This window comes from Pteropus medius, unplaced genomic scaffold (assembly GCF_902729225.1).
Source record: "Pteropus medius unplaced genomic scaffold, Ma_sr-lr_union100, whole genome shotgun sequence".
NCBI lineage: Eukaryota > Metazoa > Chordata > Mammalia > Chiroptera > Pteropodidae > Pteropus > Pteropus medius.
In genome coordinates this window covers 31,828,064-31,845,413 of record NW_024354875.1, presented here as the reverse complement: position 1 = coordinate 31,845,413, position 17,350 = coordinate 31,828,064, and the positions used below count along the sequence as shown (strand labels likewise).

General features: G+C 33.2%; 1 protein-coding gene across 2 annotated transcripts in view; it reads left to right on the top strand.

Annotated features, from left to right (window-relative positions):
- The window catches only part of METTL8 (methyltransferase 8, tRNA N3-cytidine), a 61,749-nt gene that overhangs the window by 16,585 nt on the left and 27,814 nt on the right, over positions 1-17,350 (top strand). For both annotated transcript variants that reach the window (XM_039855946.1, XM_039855948.1), the window contains one exon: positions 6,190-6,344. In XM_039855946.1, the coding sequence (XP_039711880.1) occupies positions 6,202-6,344 (143 nt within the window). In that variant the 5' untranslated portion in view covers positions 6,190-6,201. The remainder of the gene's footprint in view (positions 1-6,189; positions 6,345-17,350) is intronic.

Below are 17,350 nucleotides of genomic sequence, written 5' to 3'. Positions count from 1 at the left end.
CCTCTGTAATATGGGTATACAAATAGTACCCCTTCACAGAGAAATATAAGTTAAATAAGATAATACATGTAAAGTGCTTAGAAAAGAGCTTTACATATAGTAAATACTTAACTTTTTTTTTTTTAAATCAGATTTACATGAAAAATAATTTGGGATTGGTGCTTTACTTCCTCAAAGGTTTTTTTTTAATTTGCAAAATATGATATGATTTTCTTTAACTAAAATCATCCTTTTTACTTATAAAGTCCTTAAAACTATTGCTCTACCAAAATAAAATTTGCAGTTATTTAAGAAACACTCATGTTTGTAACATGAAATGTCCTTATATATACATTTTACCTATTCTCGTAGAATATGTCCTAGTTTGTTGGTGTAGTAAGGCAGATGTGCGAATCATTGAGAAAAGGGCTCCATTTTAGTGGAAGGCAAAGCATCTTGCCCAGATTTGGAGATGGGGCAGAGATCTTTTCTCCACATGTCGTCCTTCTATCCAAGGTCTGTACTTTTGCTACAAGCACAATGTGGTGGTGGTGGGCCCAGAAAACTGCTAAGTTTTAAAGCCATCTTCTTGGCTTGTCATACTATATGCAGGACCCAAGTCACTTTATACATTTGTTCTTTTCCTTGCATTCTAAAATAGGCACACACTTACCAACACCTAGAGCTGACAGGAAGTGTGTCAACACTTCATGGCGTACCTCTGGATACTCGATAGCATAATAAATGCTATTTATAATGAAATTCTGTCACTCTGATACTTAAATGAGCTTCAGTTCTTTTCTGGATCTGTTCCTTAGTGATTGCTTTATACAATTGGCTGCTCATGACTGAGTCTTGGTGTTGAGATCTCAGAAGGCCAAGGCCTCAAAGTCATTCTTATTCTGTTTCATTTTGACCTTGACAGGACTAGAGAAGAATCATCATCATAGGATAGTGAGCTGAAAGTAGGAATCTATAGGCAAAGTGAGTAAAAGAAATACCACTTGATTATATGGACTATAATTTGATATGGCACAATTAGTTTGAGCTAAATTAAGTGAAGAGTCAGGACCACAAACTTTTTAAGGTGCTTCTAACAGTAAATAATAACTCAAACACCTAACAAGGATTCGTAGAGGTTCTTGTTGCCTTAATACTTCTCTGTTCCGAATTGGAGTAACTCAAGCTAAATAGCAGCCTTAGCAATTAAAGCACACCAAGACATGCCTAGAAAACTCTTACTCAGATTTCCCCCTTTTAGATATCAAGTTTTATTCCTGACAAACACTTGATAACTTGAAACTATATAAAATGTGAAGCACTAAGTCTAGGAAAACTTCATTGTAACAATGTGACCAATATTCAAACCTTTATTTCATACAACTTTACTACTTCTCTAGATTATGCTGGCCTCATAAAACAAATTGAGAAGTGTTCTCTATTTTCTAAAAGAGTCTGTGTAAGATTGGTGTTATTTCATCCTTAAATGTTTGATATTCACTTGTGAAGCCATCAGGGCCTACGTTTGCTTTGTAGGAAGGTGTTTTTTTGGAGGTTTTTTTGGTTTTTTTTTGCGGCGGGGGGGCTGTTTTTTATTGTTATAAAATATACATAAAATTTACTATTTTAATTCTTTTTAAAGTGTGCAGTTTAGTGTCTTTAAGTATATTCACATTGTTATGAAAACATCACAACCATCTATCTCCAGAATTTTTTCATCATCCCCAACTGAAGCTGTATAACAATTAAACGCTTAACTCCCTACTCTCCTCTCCCCACTAGCCCTTGGCAAACACCATCTACTTTCTGTCTATGCATTTTTGACCTCTCTAGGAACTTCATATAAGAAGGATGATGCACATTTGTCCTTTTGTGATTAGCTTATTTCACTTAGCGTAACAGCTTTAAGGCTTACACATGTCGTAGCATGTTTCAAAATTCCTTGCTTTTTAAAGGCTGAATAGCATCCATTTTATGTATATATCATCTTTTATTTATCTGTTCATCTTTTAATGGTCACTTGGATTGTTTCTACCTTTTTTTGTGTGAATAATGCTGCTGGAAACATGGTGTACAAATATCTTTTCTAGTCTCTGCTTTCACTTCTTATCTAGAAATAGAATTACTGGATCATATGGCAACTCCATGTTAACTATTTTGAGGAATTCTCATACTGTTTTCATAGCAGCTGCATCATTCTCCCACCAACAGTGCACAAAGGTTCCAATTCCTCCACCTCAACACTTGTTATTTTTTGTTTTGTTTTTGTATTGTATTTTCTAATAGCCATTCTAATGGATGTGATGTTTATTTTACTTTTAATTATAATTTTAATTTATACAATAAATTTGGGCTATTTAGATTTTTCTTGTGCTGTTTTGTTATTATTGGTAAATTATGTTTTTAAAGGTATTTATCCATCTAATAAATGGAATAAAATTGTTCATAATATTTCCTTGTTCACTTTTCAACATCTATAGGATCTGTGATGATCTCTCTTTTATTCCTGTCATTAAAAATTTGTGCTTTCTGAAACACAAATGTTTGAGATCAATTTTGCCAGAAGTTTATTGGTTTTATTAATCTTTTTAAAGAACCAATTTTTGACTTTAATTTTCCCTATTTGGTCCATTTTCTATTTCATTAATTTGTTTTTATTTTTATTTCCGTCTTTCTACTTACTTTACATATAATTTACTATTTTTATAGCTTCTTAAGACTGAATTCTTCCTTTCTAATAGAAGAATTTAAAACTATAAATCTTCCTTTACACATTGCTGTAGCTACATCCCGTAAATTTTGACATTTTATGATTTTATTATTATTCAATTTAACGTATTTTCTTATGTTCCTTAACATTTACCAGCTCATGTAAAACTTGACCCATAGATTATTCAGAAGTGTGTTGCTTAATTTTTAAATATTTGGGGATTTTTCTAGATATATGTTATTATTATTTTGTTTGGATAAAAAAAGCAAAAATCAGCAATACACTCCTATAAGAGAAGCAATTTAAATGTAAACATACAAATACATTTTTAAAAAACATATACTGTACACAATAATACATAAGATAGTTGGTGAGGTTATATTAATATTAGACAAAATTACTTCAAGAAAATGATATTAACATTTAATATTATGTTCAGAAGTCATACTCTGTATGATTTTAATACTTTGGAATTCATTGAGACTTATTTTATAACTTAGCATATATGGTCTACCTTGGTAAATATTAGATGTTCACTTGAAAAGAATGTGTTTTCTGCTATTATTAGGTATAGTGTTCTTTCTATAAGTGTCATTTAGGTAAAGTTAATAATGTTAAAATCTTTTATATCCTTATTGATTTTTTTTGACAGTTTCTGAGTGTGTTCTATTTATTGTTGAGAGAAGGGTATTAAAAAATCTCCAAATATTACTGAGGATATGTTAATTTCTTCTCTTAAGAAGTTGTGTCCATTTTTGCTTCACGTATTTTAAAGCCCTGTTATTAGGTACATGCACATTTAGGATTGGGAAGTCTTGAGGAATTGGCCGATCATTACTAAATGTCCTATTTTATCTCTGTAATAGTCTTTTTTAAAAATCTACTTTGTCTATTGATATAGCTCTTCCACTTTTTTTATGCAGTGTTTGCATGCTATCTCTTTTTAAAATTTTAATCTGTTGGTATCTTTATATTTAAAGTACTTCTCTTATAGACAGTATATGGCTGTGTCTTGCTTCTTTTCATGCACATTGTCAATCTACGTCTTTTAATTGGAATCCATTTACATTGAATGTAATTATTGATATGGTTAGGTTTAAATATTCATTCGGTTTCTAATTGCCCCATCTGTTTTTATTTCCTCTGTTTTTCCTTTCCTGCGTTCTTTTGGGTGAATAGCTATACCTTTTGTGTTATTTCAAATAAAAATACTACTTACCCATACTGTTTTATTATGGAAATAATATCTTAGTAAAACCTATATTCAAATTAGGTTATGCCAAAAGAGAATTAAGAGAGGGTACATAAAGAGAGTGGGACACTCTAGTAGCAGAAACCAACTTTCTCCACTGGCATTCTATTTGGGGTTGACCCTGCCCTTCTTTTCCCATCACAGAATGGAACCATAACCTGGTAAACATTAAGCTAACATGACAGTCATAACATGGAGCACATGTTTGTTGATCAGTGTAGTCACTATAACTGGATAGCTGCCTGTATACTGTCACACTCTTCTGTCACTTCCTTCTTCCACACTGTAAGGATCTTAGGAGCCACCCTGGAAAATATGAAGTAACTTCCTTTCTATTTATGTCAGACAGCTATCATTTTGTGTAATCAGGCAGTTAATTCACTACCAGCTTGGTGCTGCCCTTAGAAGCTTACGATTTTGTTGAGAAGGCATTTAGGTAATTATATTATGTATTTATCTTTATTATATTTATTATATAAATTTAATAAAAGATAAAGAGCCATGCAAGGCTGTGTGTGACTGTTATAGATAATAAATAAATAGATAAAGATGCTTATGTGGTTAATTAGAAAAACAGCTTCCTAAGCAAGACAAACTGCCACATGTTTAGGCCCTGGCCACACTACACTTTATGGGCTAGCAGCCTACAAGGCACATGCTTCTCTGACATTTCCGTGAATTGCCTAATATCTAGTCTGGTTATGACTTTTTGTTTCCAACTGTCTATACAGGTTCTGGGTCATTTATAGTGAGAGAAACTCAGGTTTTTTCTCTCTTCCTCTTCTATATAAAGATATAGATAAGTATCACATGATTATTTGAAATATTGAAATTTCATTTTGATTTGGCTTTCCTGGGTGGAATACGTTTACATCGTTTTATACTTTTGAGCATGAATTGCCTTCTTTCTAGGTGTAATCAGTTTCTACTTTTCAGCATACAGAAGATTTTATGAGTAGTACTCAGTACAGGAAGAGAATTCTAAAAATAATTGTGCAAGCAGGGTTTTGTTAGCCTTACGTGGCACACTAGCAGAAGAAAAGAACAAAGGCACATCAGAGGAAAGGTAGTGGTGGGCGGAGCATTTCATTTCATTTGCCTCCACCAAAGAGCTTGCATTTAGTCGAGAAGGAAAAACAAACAAGAAACAGGAGATCAGCACTAGCTATTGAATGTTTCATTTCTCATCACTGTTAGTCACTTTCAAATGGAACCATTACAGTCTTTTTGGTGTATATAACTAAGCCTTTTTTTTTTTTTATCCAAAAGGAGAATCTTAAATTTTATGTTTAAAAACACAATGAGATGTTTTTGACATTTGCAGTGCATTTTGGAATTCATACTCTTAAAACCCATTGACTTTCAATAAGGTAATAAAGGGTGCAATACATGTCATTTTTATGCCTAATAGCACCTTGGATAGTCTCTAATGTGTATTATGTACATACACCTTATAGCATCTGTTTCCACCTGACAGCGTGCAGCATTAGGTTGAATGTTGCGATGATCAACTGAACAGGATGAAATGCCGAGCAGTATTGCAATAGATTCTTGTTGGGAAAAGCTCTTTAGAGCTTCTTTTTGATACTTTTCCATAAACATTTTAAACTGATATATTCGCCAATACATAATTAAAATGAAATACTATTTAAATGTTTAAGTTATTCTTCCAGAAATGAGGATAGATTTGACATATCAACTGATGATTCTCCTTTTGAGCTAGGATTAAAGCATGTGTTTTGTATAGGGAAATCTATTTTGCAAATGTATTACTCACTATTCCAGAAAATGAGATTTACTAGGTTTGTTTTCTTATTCTGCTGCTATACTTGGGTTTTTGGTCTGGGGGTCACGAAATATTCCCTAGAAATAGGTTTGCCTAGAATTCTCAAAACAAAATAATAAAATCACTTAAGAAAATTTTTAGTACACAAAATCCAAATTCTGGACATAATATGCTTTGGCCGAGTGCTAAAAGTTAAACAAGCAAATACCAAACAAAGCAAAGTTAGTCAAGGCTGTGACTTACAAAGAATGCCAGCCAATGTCACACACTCTAAATATTCTTTTCCCTCCTCCTGTCTTGAAAATACTTCAAGAGAGAAGCTATCATGCCTATATTTCACTTAAAAATCTTTAGTTTTCATATCCTTTCTCAGGTGGTAAACTTTTTGGACCAGTTTTTAGTTATTAGATAAACAATACACTGTTTAATCCCTGTTGACATTAATTATTTATAATTTTCCAGGTACTGATTAAGATGAATGGGATTTGGAAAAATTCTATGTCCTGTCTAAGAATTGGAAAGATGCCACAAAGATGCCAAAGTGGTTGTCACCCCGTGGCCCCTCTGGGATCAAGAATTTTAACTGACCCAGCCAAAGTTTTTGAGCACAACATGTGGTGAGTTATCTTCTTAGGTCTAATGTTATGTATATATTAAACTTCACCAGTAGTAGTATTTATATTGCATGCTAAGAAAGGATTTTTAAAGCTGATCATTTATATTGTTGAGGCTAATGATCCTAACTTAAGAGTTGCTGATTCTGAATTTCTTTGCCAATGGAATTGGAAAAGTAAAACTTCCCATGTGCTTTCATCAACTTTGGGGTTCTTGCAGGCTCTCCCTGCTCACCTCTGATCCGGATTTGCCAGCATATTGCCAGTGGTGGGTCGGAGCGGGTGGTTCTTTTCTATGTAGACTCTTCCTTCTGCCCTATCGGCCCTTTCTCTTTTACAAGTACTTGTCAATCAGCAAATTCGTATTCAGTACTTGTTGCTCACTGAACATCAGGGAGAACACATTGGTAAGACCCTAGTCCATACTTTCAGGAAATCCACCCTCTATTTGGGAAGATAGATGAATATTTGTAGGAAATTTTGAGAATTAGTAATATAAGGCAGCAAACTGTAAGGGCCCAGTGTGTTCTTATAAGTCATGTAGGCTATATGCCTTATGTGAACAACTTAGTAATGCAAAACCACTTCTGTTTGGTCATAGGAAGATTTCTTTCATTTTTTTGTTTTTTGTTTTTAATTTCAACTCTTGAGGCATAATTGACATCTAAAAAACGATTTATTTAAGTGGGGAAACTGAGACCAGACTAGGATTTTTTATTCTGTCTTCAGTACCTAGTACAGTGCATGACACAAATATTTGTAGAATAATGATTTGGCTAGGTAAAGCTGGACTAAGGGCATTCTAGGTGGTTAGAAAGTCACAAAACACAGAGATAGAAAGTATAAGGCATATTTAGGAGACAGTGATTAGGATAGTTTGCCTAAAATAAAGCCTCTTCCAGGAGGTTGGTGAACAAGGTTGGAATGATATAGGTCAGGTGGGGTGAGAGCACGACTGTGCGGGGACCTGAATTCACAGCTGAAATGTAAGGCATTATAGAGCCACTGAAGAGAAATGACATTATACATAGTGTATTAAATATATATATTTGATAACACTATACTGGATAAATCAGCAGGTAGAACTAGAAGCAGGAAAGGGCTAGTGAGAGAGAGCTTTCAAAGGAAGAATATATAGAACTTGGTGCTTTTGTAGAATAAAGGAAAAAGAAGCATTTGACTCTGAAGTTTTGATCCTAGATGACTGATAGAAATAGGAAAATCAAGAAGTAAATTGATTTTTTATTTTGGAAGAAAGACAGTGAATTTAGTTTTAGATATTTTGAATAGGCCTTTGGGAGCTGAACATTCTGGTAAAAATGTCCAAAACACAGACTCTGCTGCTGAGAAGAGGGAAGAGGGAGAGAGGTCAGGGCTGAAGATGTGAAGTTGGGCATGATATCTGCAGACTAAACTATTTTCTGACTTCTTCGGGAGCAAGGTCTCTAAGGCTGGGAAAGTGATTCATGGGCTTTTTATGTTTTATTGCAACAGATTATCAATTTTCAAAGGAAATAGATTGACCTTTTATTACCTAGTCCTGCACTATGCAATGTGGTAGCCACTAGCCACGTGGTTATCGAATTCTTAATACCTAGTTTGAACCATTTTGAAGACTTAATACAAAAAAGGTAAAATATATTATTTAATAATTTTATATTGAATTACATGTTAAAATATTATTTGGAGTATATCGAAATTAAATAAGATGTATTGTTAAAATTAATTTCACTGGTTTTCACTTTTCTTTTTTTTCTATGGCTACTAGAAAATTTTAAATTACATTCATGACTCACATAATACTTTTTTGGACAGTTGCTGAATTAAACCATTTTGACTACCATCACCAATATAGACACAGTAGGCTGTGAGATCACAGGCAATTAAACCTCTAGAGGAACTTCTGGTCCTACGCAATCTTTTCATTTACCAATTTTCTTTCTTCATTAGACTCCAGTGATTTAGCTATCTGTGTTCTCTTTTTCCATCTGCTACCACCAGCTCTTTTGCCCAAGTTTTCTGCCTACCCATCTAAGTTCAGTTTTATCATAGGCTCTCTGGGAAACAAGGGTCATCTGGTTGAGTGCTTCTCAAACACTGTGGGCTAGCTGTGGGCTGCTGCACAAGAATCCCTTGGGGAGTTATTATTTCACTAGATCTAGAGGTATGGCTCAGGAATTTGTAATTCGAAAAAGCTCTTTTAGAAATTCTGTTGAGCAGCCAGGTTTAGGAATACTTGATGCAGTCTAGTGGGTTTCAGCAGAATGTTTTTCCCCAAGAATTTTTTTCCCCAAGTGAAGTTTTAACATAGAATCCCAATATTTAAAAGGTAGAAACAAACCTGCTCTGAATGACATGGGAATAGTGGCCTAGGGCATCAACAACTCTATCTCCCTTTTCCTCTCCTACTCCTCATCCCTCACTCTAGGTGCTTTCATGACCTTGGGTTCTGTTGATCAAAGTTTGAAAAACTGTGATCTAGCTCCTCCATAGCATACTCCCCAAGAGGTTATCTAGCCTGTGCCAGGATGCCTTTAGTGAACTCTCTCCAAAGGCGCAGACACGTTGTAACAATGAAAATAATTACCTCCAAGGGAAGAGGAAAGTAGTCGCTTCACGTCAACTGGAAACCAGAGGACTGGTTTACTGCTTTACTTTCCCCTTGCTTCAAGTCCAGAGTTCTGTCTAAAAGTTTTCACTTCCTTCCTTATTCTCTCCTTAACATTTAAGTATAGTAATGTTTCCTCTCTTGTTGAATTTATATTTTTTAAAGATGCTTCTGGAAAAGTACGTGCCAATTTTCTCTCAGTTCATTTTTCCCTGTAGTCTCTAGTTTAGATAAATAGTAAGGACTATTTATTTATTCTATATGACCCTCCTTTAAAATTTACTTTGAGAAAAATTAAAGATACCCCTTTTTATTCAGTTTCTAATATCCTGAGAAAGATTTGCCCTCCAGATATTGGTATTACTGGTGTTAACATCTGCCTATAGGCTTTTATTTTTTAATAATTTAGTGAAATAAGTCTCACATAACATAAAATTAGTCATTTTAAAATAAACAATTCAGTGGCATCAATTACATTCGCAGTTCTGTGCAACCAGCACCTTTATCTAGCTCCAAAACATTTCCATCACTCCAAAGTAAAATCCCTCACTCACCCTGCAGTTCTCCAGCCCCTGGCAATCACCAATCTGTGTTCTGTCTCTATGGATTTACCTCTTCTGGATATATCATAAAAATGGGCTCATATGATATGTGACCTTTTGAGTCTGACTTCTTTCATTTAGCATAATGTCTTAGAGCTTTGTCCACATTGCAGCATGTATCAGCATTTAATTTCTTTCTGTAATTGAATAATGTTCCATTGTATGTGTATACCACAATTGGTTTATCCATTTGTTCACCGATGGACATTTGGACTCTTTCCACCTTTTGGCTTTGGTGAATAGAGCCGCTATGACATGCATGTACATACACTTGTTTAAGTCCTTGTTTTAAATTCTTTGAGGTATATATCTAGGAATGAAATTGTGGGGTCACATGGTAATTCTATGTTTAAATTTTTGAGGAACCACCAAACAGTTTTCCACAGTAACTGAACCATTTTTTATTCTGCTTATCGTCTTTTAATTATACTTAGTACATTTATCAATTTTGGGGGCACTGACATGAAACTATATCCAGAATGCTTTTGAGACATGGCCCAGACATCTGTCTTTACTGAAGAACTTACTCAGTTACTTGGAAAAATCACTCCTCAGTCCATACCGTTCCAAGTTTCAGCGTGTAAGAACTTTTGGGGGATCCCTGAAATTTATAAGGAAGCAGTAAGCACTTGTATTATCATATGCCTAAGCCAGCTAGGCTAGTAGCTTTCAAGCTTTTTGGCATGATCCACAGTATGAAGTACAGTTTACATCGTGGACCTACATGTACATATAACATATGCAAATACATGAAACAGGAACAAAAGTTTCCTGTCCAGTTTTACCATGCAAGACATGCACAGATAGTTTCTATTTATTCTATTCTACTGTTTCTGTTTCTTTTTTTAAGTGTTGATTAGGCTAACTAAATGATTTCATGACTCACTAAAAGAGTTGTGACCTTCAGTTTAAAAAGCACTGAGCTAAGCCATTCTCTGTAGATCCTGTATATTGCAAAATGACTTTCTGTTACATAACCCATTTAAATAATAGACAGTTTCCAGAATTTAAATAGAGTTCAGATATCAAGAATTCTTTCCTACTATATAGTATGAATTTTCTTTATATAATTGTATTTATCTCTGATTCCTCTTGCCCTGTTTCACACACAGTTCTTTAATATAGGAAGAATTTTCTTTGTCCACCTCCATTATGACATTTGTCATGGGATACAGCCTAGTTAAGATGTTGAGAGCACAGACTGACTAGTTGTCTAACCTTGGGAAGTTATTTAATCTCTTTGTGCCTCAGTTTCCTCATCTCTAAAATGGAATGGTAATAATAATGTGTATCTCATATGGTGGTTGTGAGAATTAAATTAGTATATATAATATAAAATATACATGATAAAAATCAGCTATCTTATTACCATTTTCTAACAAGTACTTTGTTATTTATGTGTCTGTTTTGCCCTCATTATTCGGTTATGTGATTCTTCAGAGAAGAGTTTAGCTTATGTCTATTTCATAGCTAGCTTTCATATATATTTCTCATGTAATAGACACCTAGTAAGTATATTTGAATAAGAGAATCAATATAGAAAAATATTACGATTCAGTTCATGTCTACTAGAAGTTTACAACTAGACTTAGAGTTAATATAGTGGCTAAATATGGGCTTCAGAATAAAAAAAAAAAAAATTTGAATTTAAATCCTGACTCTAACCCCCTTTCCAGCTATGTGAACTTGAGCAAGTTCTTTCACAGGGTGTTGTGAGTATTAAAAGAAATAAATATGTAAAACTCTTAGTAGTAGTAAGTGCTCACTAAAATTCTTGTTGTTATTAGATGAAGAGTTGATATATACACCAATGAATAAGTAAACAGCATAGAGGAGTGTATGCCAAGTCATGCGATGAAGCCAATGAAGGGTCTGCAGAACTGACAGATTCCTGTAGGAAAGGTCTGCAGAACTGACAGATTCCTGAGACGGGGATATAAGAAAAGTCACTGAGGCTTTGTGGAGTAGGTAGGATTTCACTTGGGCTCTGAAAGATGAGGAAGAGTTGAATAGTGAAGACCATTCGTTCTAGACAGGTGGTGACACGAGCAAAGATCTGCATTTGAAAATACATGAGATATATGCCAAAGCGAGCAAACAGACCAGCCCAGTTGGATGAGAGGCTTCATATTTTGAGACTTGGTGAGTGGTGTGACAAAAGAAGTATTTTAGGATAAATACTCAGGCTTTGTTGTTCAGGATCCTTAGAGTTAATCATTATAGAACATGAAGTGATATCTTTTTTCCCTGACATTTTTTATATATCGACATGTACCAATCACTGGGCTAGGTTCTGTGGAGTACTCAAAAGAGAAATAAGAGATGGTCGTTGTTCTAAAGGAGCTCTAGTCTGTTTCACCAATAAACCTGAATCCTCCGGGTAAAGAAGATAGGATAAATCTGAAAAAGTATTCCTCTTTCAACAAAATGAATAAGAAATAGTAAAAGCAAGCAAAAACTTTACCAACAGCAACCCAAGAAGTTTAGAAATGTGGAAAATTAGTTACCAAGGAAAGAAACTGTAGACTCATGTGTGGTTGGAGTGGCTCCTAACCCACCTTCATCCCTCAGAAGCAGTATTAGGAAGTGAAAATCAGCTGTCAAATCAATACTAATACTCATTAGACAGCCATAGCAAAGACTGAGAAAGAACCCTCGAAAATAGACATTCTTACCTATTGCAGAGGAATTTGAAGTCTCAGCAGAGCAAGGAAAATCACAGGGCTCACCATTTGCTAGGGTTCCATGCTGAATTGAGGGAACTGTCCAAAGCCCAAGATGAACCTGTTAGGAATAAGACACATTGTAACTGTAAGTGAAACCTAGCGTGAGGCTTAATGACTCTCGAAAGAAGAAGAGGGGGGCCCCTAATAATGACTGCCCACTTACTCAGTAGAGTTTTCCCCTCCCCTTGCCACCTCTGACACCCTCAGTTACAGAAAAGTGGAGAAAAGATAAACAAGTCTTTGAATAAGGTTAGGTATCAAGAGAATTTATCTGCAGAAAAACGAAAGGAAGAAGGAAGAAAGAACTTATTATGCATTATGGAGTAGTTTGCATTTTCCAATATTTTATGTAAGGGGAATTATAGAATATGTACTCTCTTTTTTGTCTGACCTCTTTCACTAAGCATAATTATTTTTAGATTTACTATGCTGTTTTGTGTGTCAGTAATTTATTGTTTTTTGCATTTTCGAGGTATAATTGACATATTAGTTTCAGATATACAACAATGATTCAATATTTGTATACATTGTGAAGTAATCACAATAAAGCTAGTTAACATTCATCACCACACAGTTTAAATTTTTTTTGTTATAATGAGAACTTTTAACATCTACTCTCTTAGCAACTTTGAAATATGCAATACAGTATTATTAACTATAGTTTCCATGCTATACATTACATCCTTACTATAGTTTGTTCATTTTTATTGTTGATAAAAGAGTTGTAATGAGAATATATAGAAGAAAGCTCTCAAAAGTTAATAAACAACCCAAAAAAAAAAACAGGCAAAATATTTTAATAGACACTTCACCAAGAAGATACATAGATGTGACTGTGTGAAAAGATGCTCAACAGCGTTAGTCATTAGGGAAATACAAATTAAAGTCATAGTGAAATACTGCTGCATACCTGTTAGAATAGCCAAAATTCAAAATAGTGACCATAACAAGTGTTGGTGAGGATGTAGAGGAACTGAAACTTCCATTCCCTGCTGGTGGGAATGTAAAATGGGAAAACTACTTTGGAAAACAGCTTGGCAGTTTCTTAAAAAATTAAACATGTACCTGGTACATGATTGAGCCATTCCATTCTAGATATTTATCCAAGACAAAACGTATGTCCATACAAATACTTATATATGATTGTTCATAGTGACTTAATTTGTAATAGCCAGATTTGGAAACAACCCAAATATCTATCAACAAATAAAAGGATAAACAAATTGTGGTATGACTATATAATGGAATACTACTTGTTAATAAAAAGGAATGAACTATTGATATACACAAAAACACGAATGATTTTCAAAATTATGCTTAGCAAAAGAAGCTAGAAATAAAGAGTATATACTGTACTCTTACTGTACTGTGCTAGAGAATGCAAACTAATCTATTAAGAAAGATGGCAGATTTGTGACAGGGAAGGCTGGTAAGAAAGGGAGGTGGGAGAAATTATAAAAGGGCACAAGGAAACTTGAGGATGTTGGATATATTTATTATCTTGATTATGGTAATGGTTTCATGAGTGTCTTCATGTGTTAACTTGTCAAATTGTGCACTTCTAATATGTGCAGTTTACTATATGTCAATTATACTTAAGTAAAGCTATTAAAAATAGGGTTGCATCCATACATTGGAAAGTAAAGTAGCAATTTATAAAAATGAGATATACATATACTGATATCAAGAGATGGCTATGATATGACATTAAAGTTACAGGAAAGTATCTCTAGTATAGCCTCATTTTTATAAAGGAATTCTTGTACATGTGTTACATGTGTATATCTTTATTTTTATATACAAAGAAAAGTATGGAAAGGTCTACATCATACTGATTACAGTGTTTATCTCAAGATGACAAGTAGAGATGAAACTTTAAATTTTATATGCATTAGTATTATTTGAATTTGAATTTTTATATAAAAAGAATGCCCTCATGTACCCATTCCCATCTTATTCTTTATCTGATAAATTCATTATTCTTTAATAACTGATTATAACTCCTCATCTTCTCAACAATTTTGAGTTCTACTAAGTCTTCATCTCCATGTATCCAATTCACAGCCCAGTACCCAATAGATATAGGTTCTCAATAAATGTTTAACAAGTGAAGTAGGTATTGGTTTCTTCTAGCAGCTGTGACCTCTATTCCATTGTATGCAGAAGTGAGAGGACAGTGGTTCTGTTTGTTGTGTCTTTTGTAAGTCACTCATTCCTTATTAAAAAACTGGCTTAAATAAAATAATTAACAAAAATATTTATTATAGCCATAAAGAGAAGTTGGCAGCCAAGAGTCAAAACTATAAATTAGTGTCAATAGTAGAAAAGATTTCATTGAAGTTAGTTAATTACAGGCATGTGTCACCTAATGATAGGATTTACACCAGCATCACCACAAACACATAATAATGCATTGCACTATGACATTACAACAGCTTTGCCATCACTAAGTGATAAGAATTTTTTAGCTCCATTATTATCTTATGGGACTACCATTGTATATATTGTCCGTCATTGACCTAAACGTCCTTATGTGGTGCATGACTGTATTAGCTGATAAACCTATAAAAACTATATTTCATTCATTTTGAGACATTTTTCACCAATTAACATCCATGAAGTCATGATGCCTCTTACAATTGATTATACTTTCAAAGTATTTAATCATAATTTTACACTGTTTTAAGAACTATTATTCTTACTTTACTAATATAAAAACTGAGAAACACAAAATTTAAATGATTTTCCACTACCATATTCAGTGTTAACATTTGAATATTTGTTTTATTGTTAGAAAAGTACTAAAACCTTTTGTTATATGGATAAATGGGCAACAGTCGTAGATAGAAAGTTGATACAGGAGGAAGTACATGTGAGCGTATGGGAATATACACAACAGTAAAAGAAATACGAATAAATAGTATGATACCCTTTTTAGATCTATTAAAATAATGGGAGGGGGAAGAGAATTTGAAAATAACACCCAGTCCTGGTAGCATTGTAAATTAATACAATTTGTTTGGTTATCTTTCTTTTTATTTTTTATTTTTGTCTTATTCTTTTATTTTCTCTACTGGCTTTTTAGCTATAAATCTTTGCATTATTTTTCAGATGTTATTCTGGAGCAAAATTTAAAACATTTTGATCTCAGGACCCCTTTATGCTCTTAAATCTCTGAGGACCCCAAAGACCTTTTATTTATGTTTATTATATCTATTGATATATTTCATCTTAGAAATTAAAACTGAAACATCAAAAATTGTTATTAATTCATTTTAAAACAGCAGTAAGCTCATTACATGTTAACATAAATTACATATGTTAATGAAAATATCTATTTGTTCCCAAAAATTTAGTGCAAAGAGTAGCAATGTTTTAAATGTTTGCAAGTTTCTTTAATGTCAGCTTAATGAAAAAGCTGGATTCTTCTATCTGCTTCTTCAATTTGTTGTGATATGTTGTTTAGGTTGAATTATGTGAAGAAAATTTATAAATATAGATATATATTTATAAAGGAGAGTTTTTAAAAAGACTTTTGAGATAATTTTAGGTATTTTTCTTAATGTGACACTATCAATATTCCATATCATAACTAAGAAACTATCACTAAATCTCAGTGGTTGTAGTTTCTTAGTTGCAATATGGAATATAAAATCATGTTAAAAAAATATCAATAAACTTGTGGTATTCTGCTATATTCCATTAGTATGTCATGCACTTTAAATCTTTTATCTATGCATCATTTTATAACATCATGCATGGATAATTTGGAAAATTTTGGTTCCATGTTTTATGAAACTCTTCCAGATGCCGATACATTTCATTATACAATAATTAATAATCACATTTGTTAAGATCACCACTAATCTCATTAGGAAAAATTTCCAGGTATTGGGAAGCTATCAAACTCATGGTGAGGACGAAACTTCCAAAATTCTAATTTTTGCTTGAAAGCACAAAATTATCTTGGTCAACAAATATTGCCATTTGTTTTTCTTAAAGTGGTGGTTTTATTTCATTTACTATTAAGGTTGTCAAATAGCCAAGTCTGAATAACTATAGTTTTTCTACAGTTGCTGTTTCAAGTAAAAATAGCATTCCATAAAAAAATAAAAAGCAGATAGTTTAGTTCAAAATGCAAACATTAGTACAAGTGCTTTTCTGCAAGTCAGGCATCATATTTCAGTATGCAACAGCACTGCTGTATGTGTGCTTCCCATTTCGTCACATAGCACATTAAAAATATGTATACCTAAGCATCATTATTTTATAAAATAATTTTTACTGTTTCATCAAGCACGTACTTTAATGAATTGATGTTTTAGAAAAACAAAAACTAGTGTATTCACCACCCTCTGGATGGTGGTATAGAATATAATGACCACGAGGACATTTTGGTGCCTCTGCCTTTTTCATATTAGGGCAGTTGCAGTTTCACCCACCATTGTTTTCAAACTATCAGTGCAAATGTCAACACAGTGAAAAAGGCAAATAACGGTATTATTATGAAAATAGTTTTAACTTAATGGACCACATGAAAGGGTAGGCCACGCTTTGAGAACCACAGTTCTGGAGATTACAATGTGCTTCCCCAACTTAAACAGTCAGAATTAATATTGTCCTACTTAATATAAAATGTAAGAACCTTACGACAACATGGTTCCAAATATTCATCTAATTATATTGGAAGATTTTAATATTTCTTGTAGAGTCTGCTGGTAACAAATTCTCTCAAATTTTGTTTATCTGAAAATGTCTTTATTTTAAAATATTAAAAAGTATTTTCATTGTATGTAGATTCTACTTTGACAGATTTTCTTTTGAGTATTTTAAAGATGCCATTCCTTTGTGTTCCGGCCTTTGTTGGTTCTGACGAGAAGTTGGCTGTCGTTTGCATTGCTTTTCCTCTGTATATAAAAGCTCCTTTTAAGATTTCTCTTTATCTTTAGTTTTCAACAGTTTTCTGTGTATTTATCTTGCCTGGGGTTTGCTGTGATTCCTGGACTTCCTGGTTGCTTTTTTTGAAATCAAATTTGGAAAATTTTAGCCAGTATTTTTTCAGTTTTTTTCTTA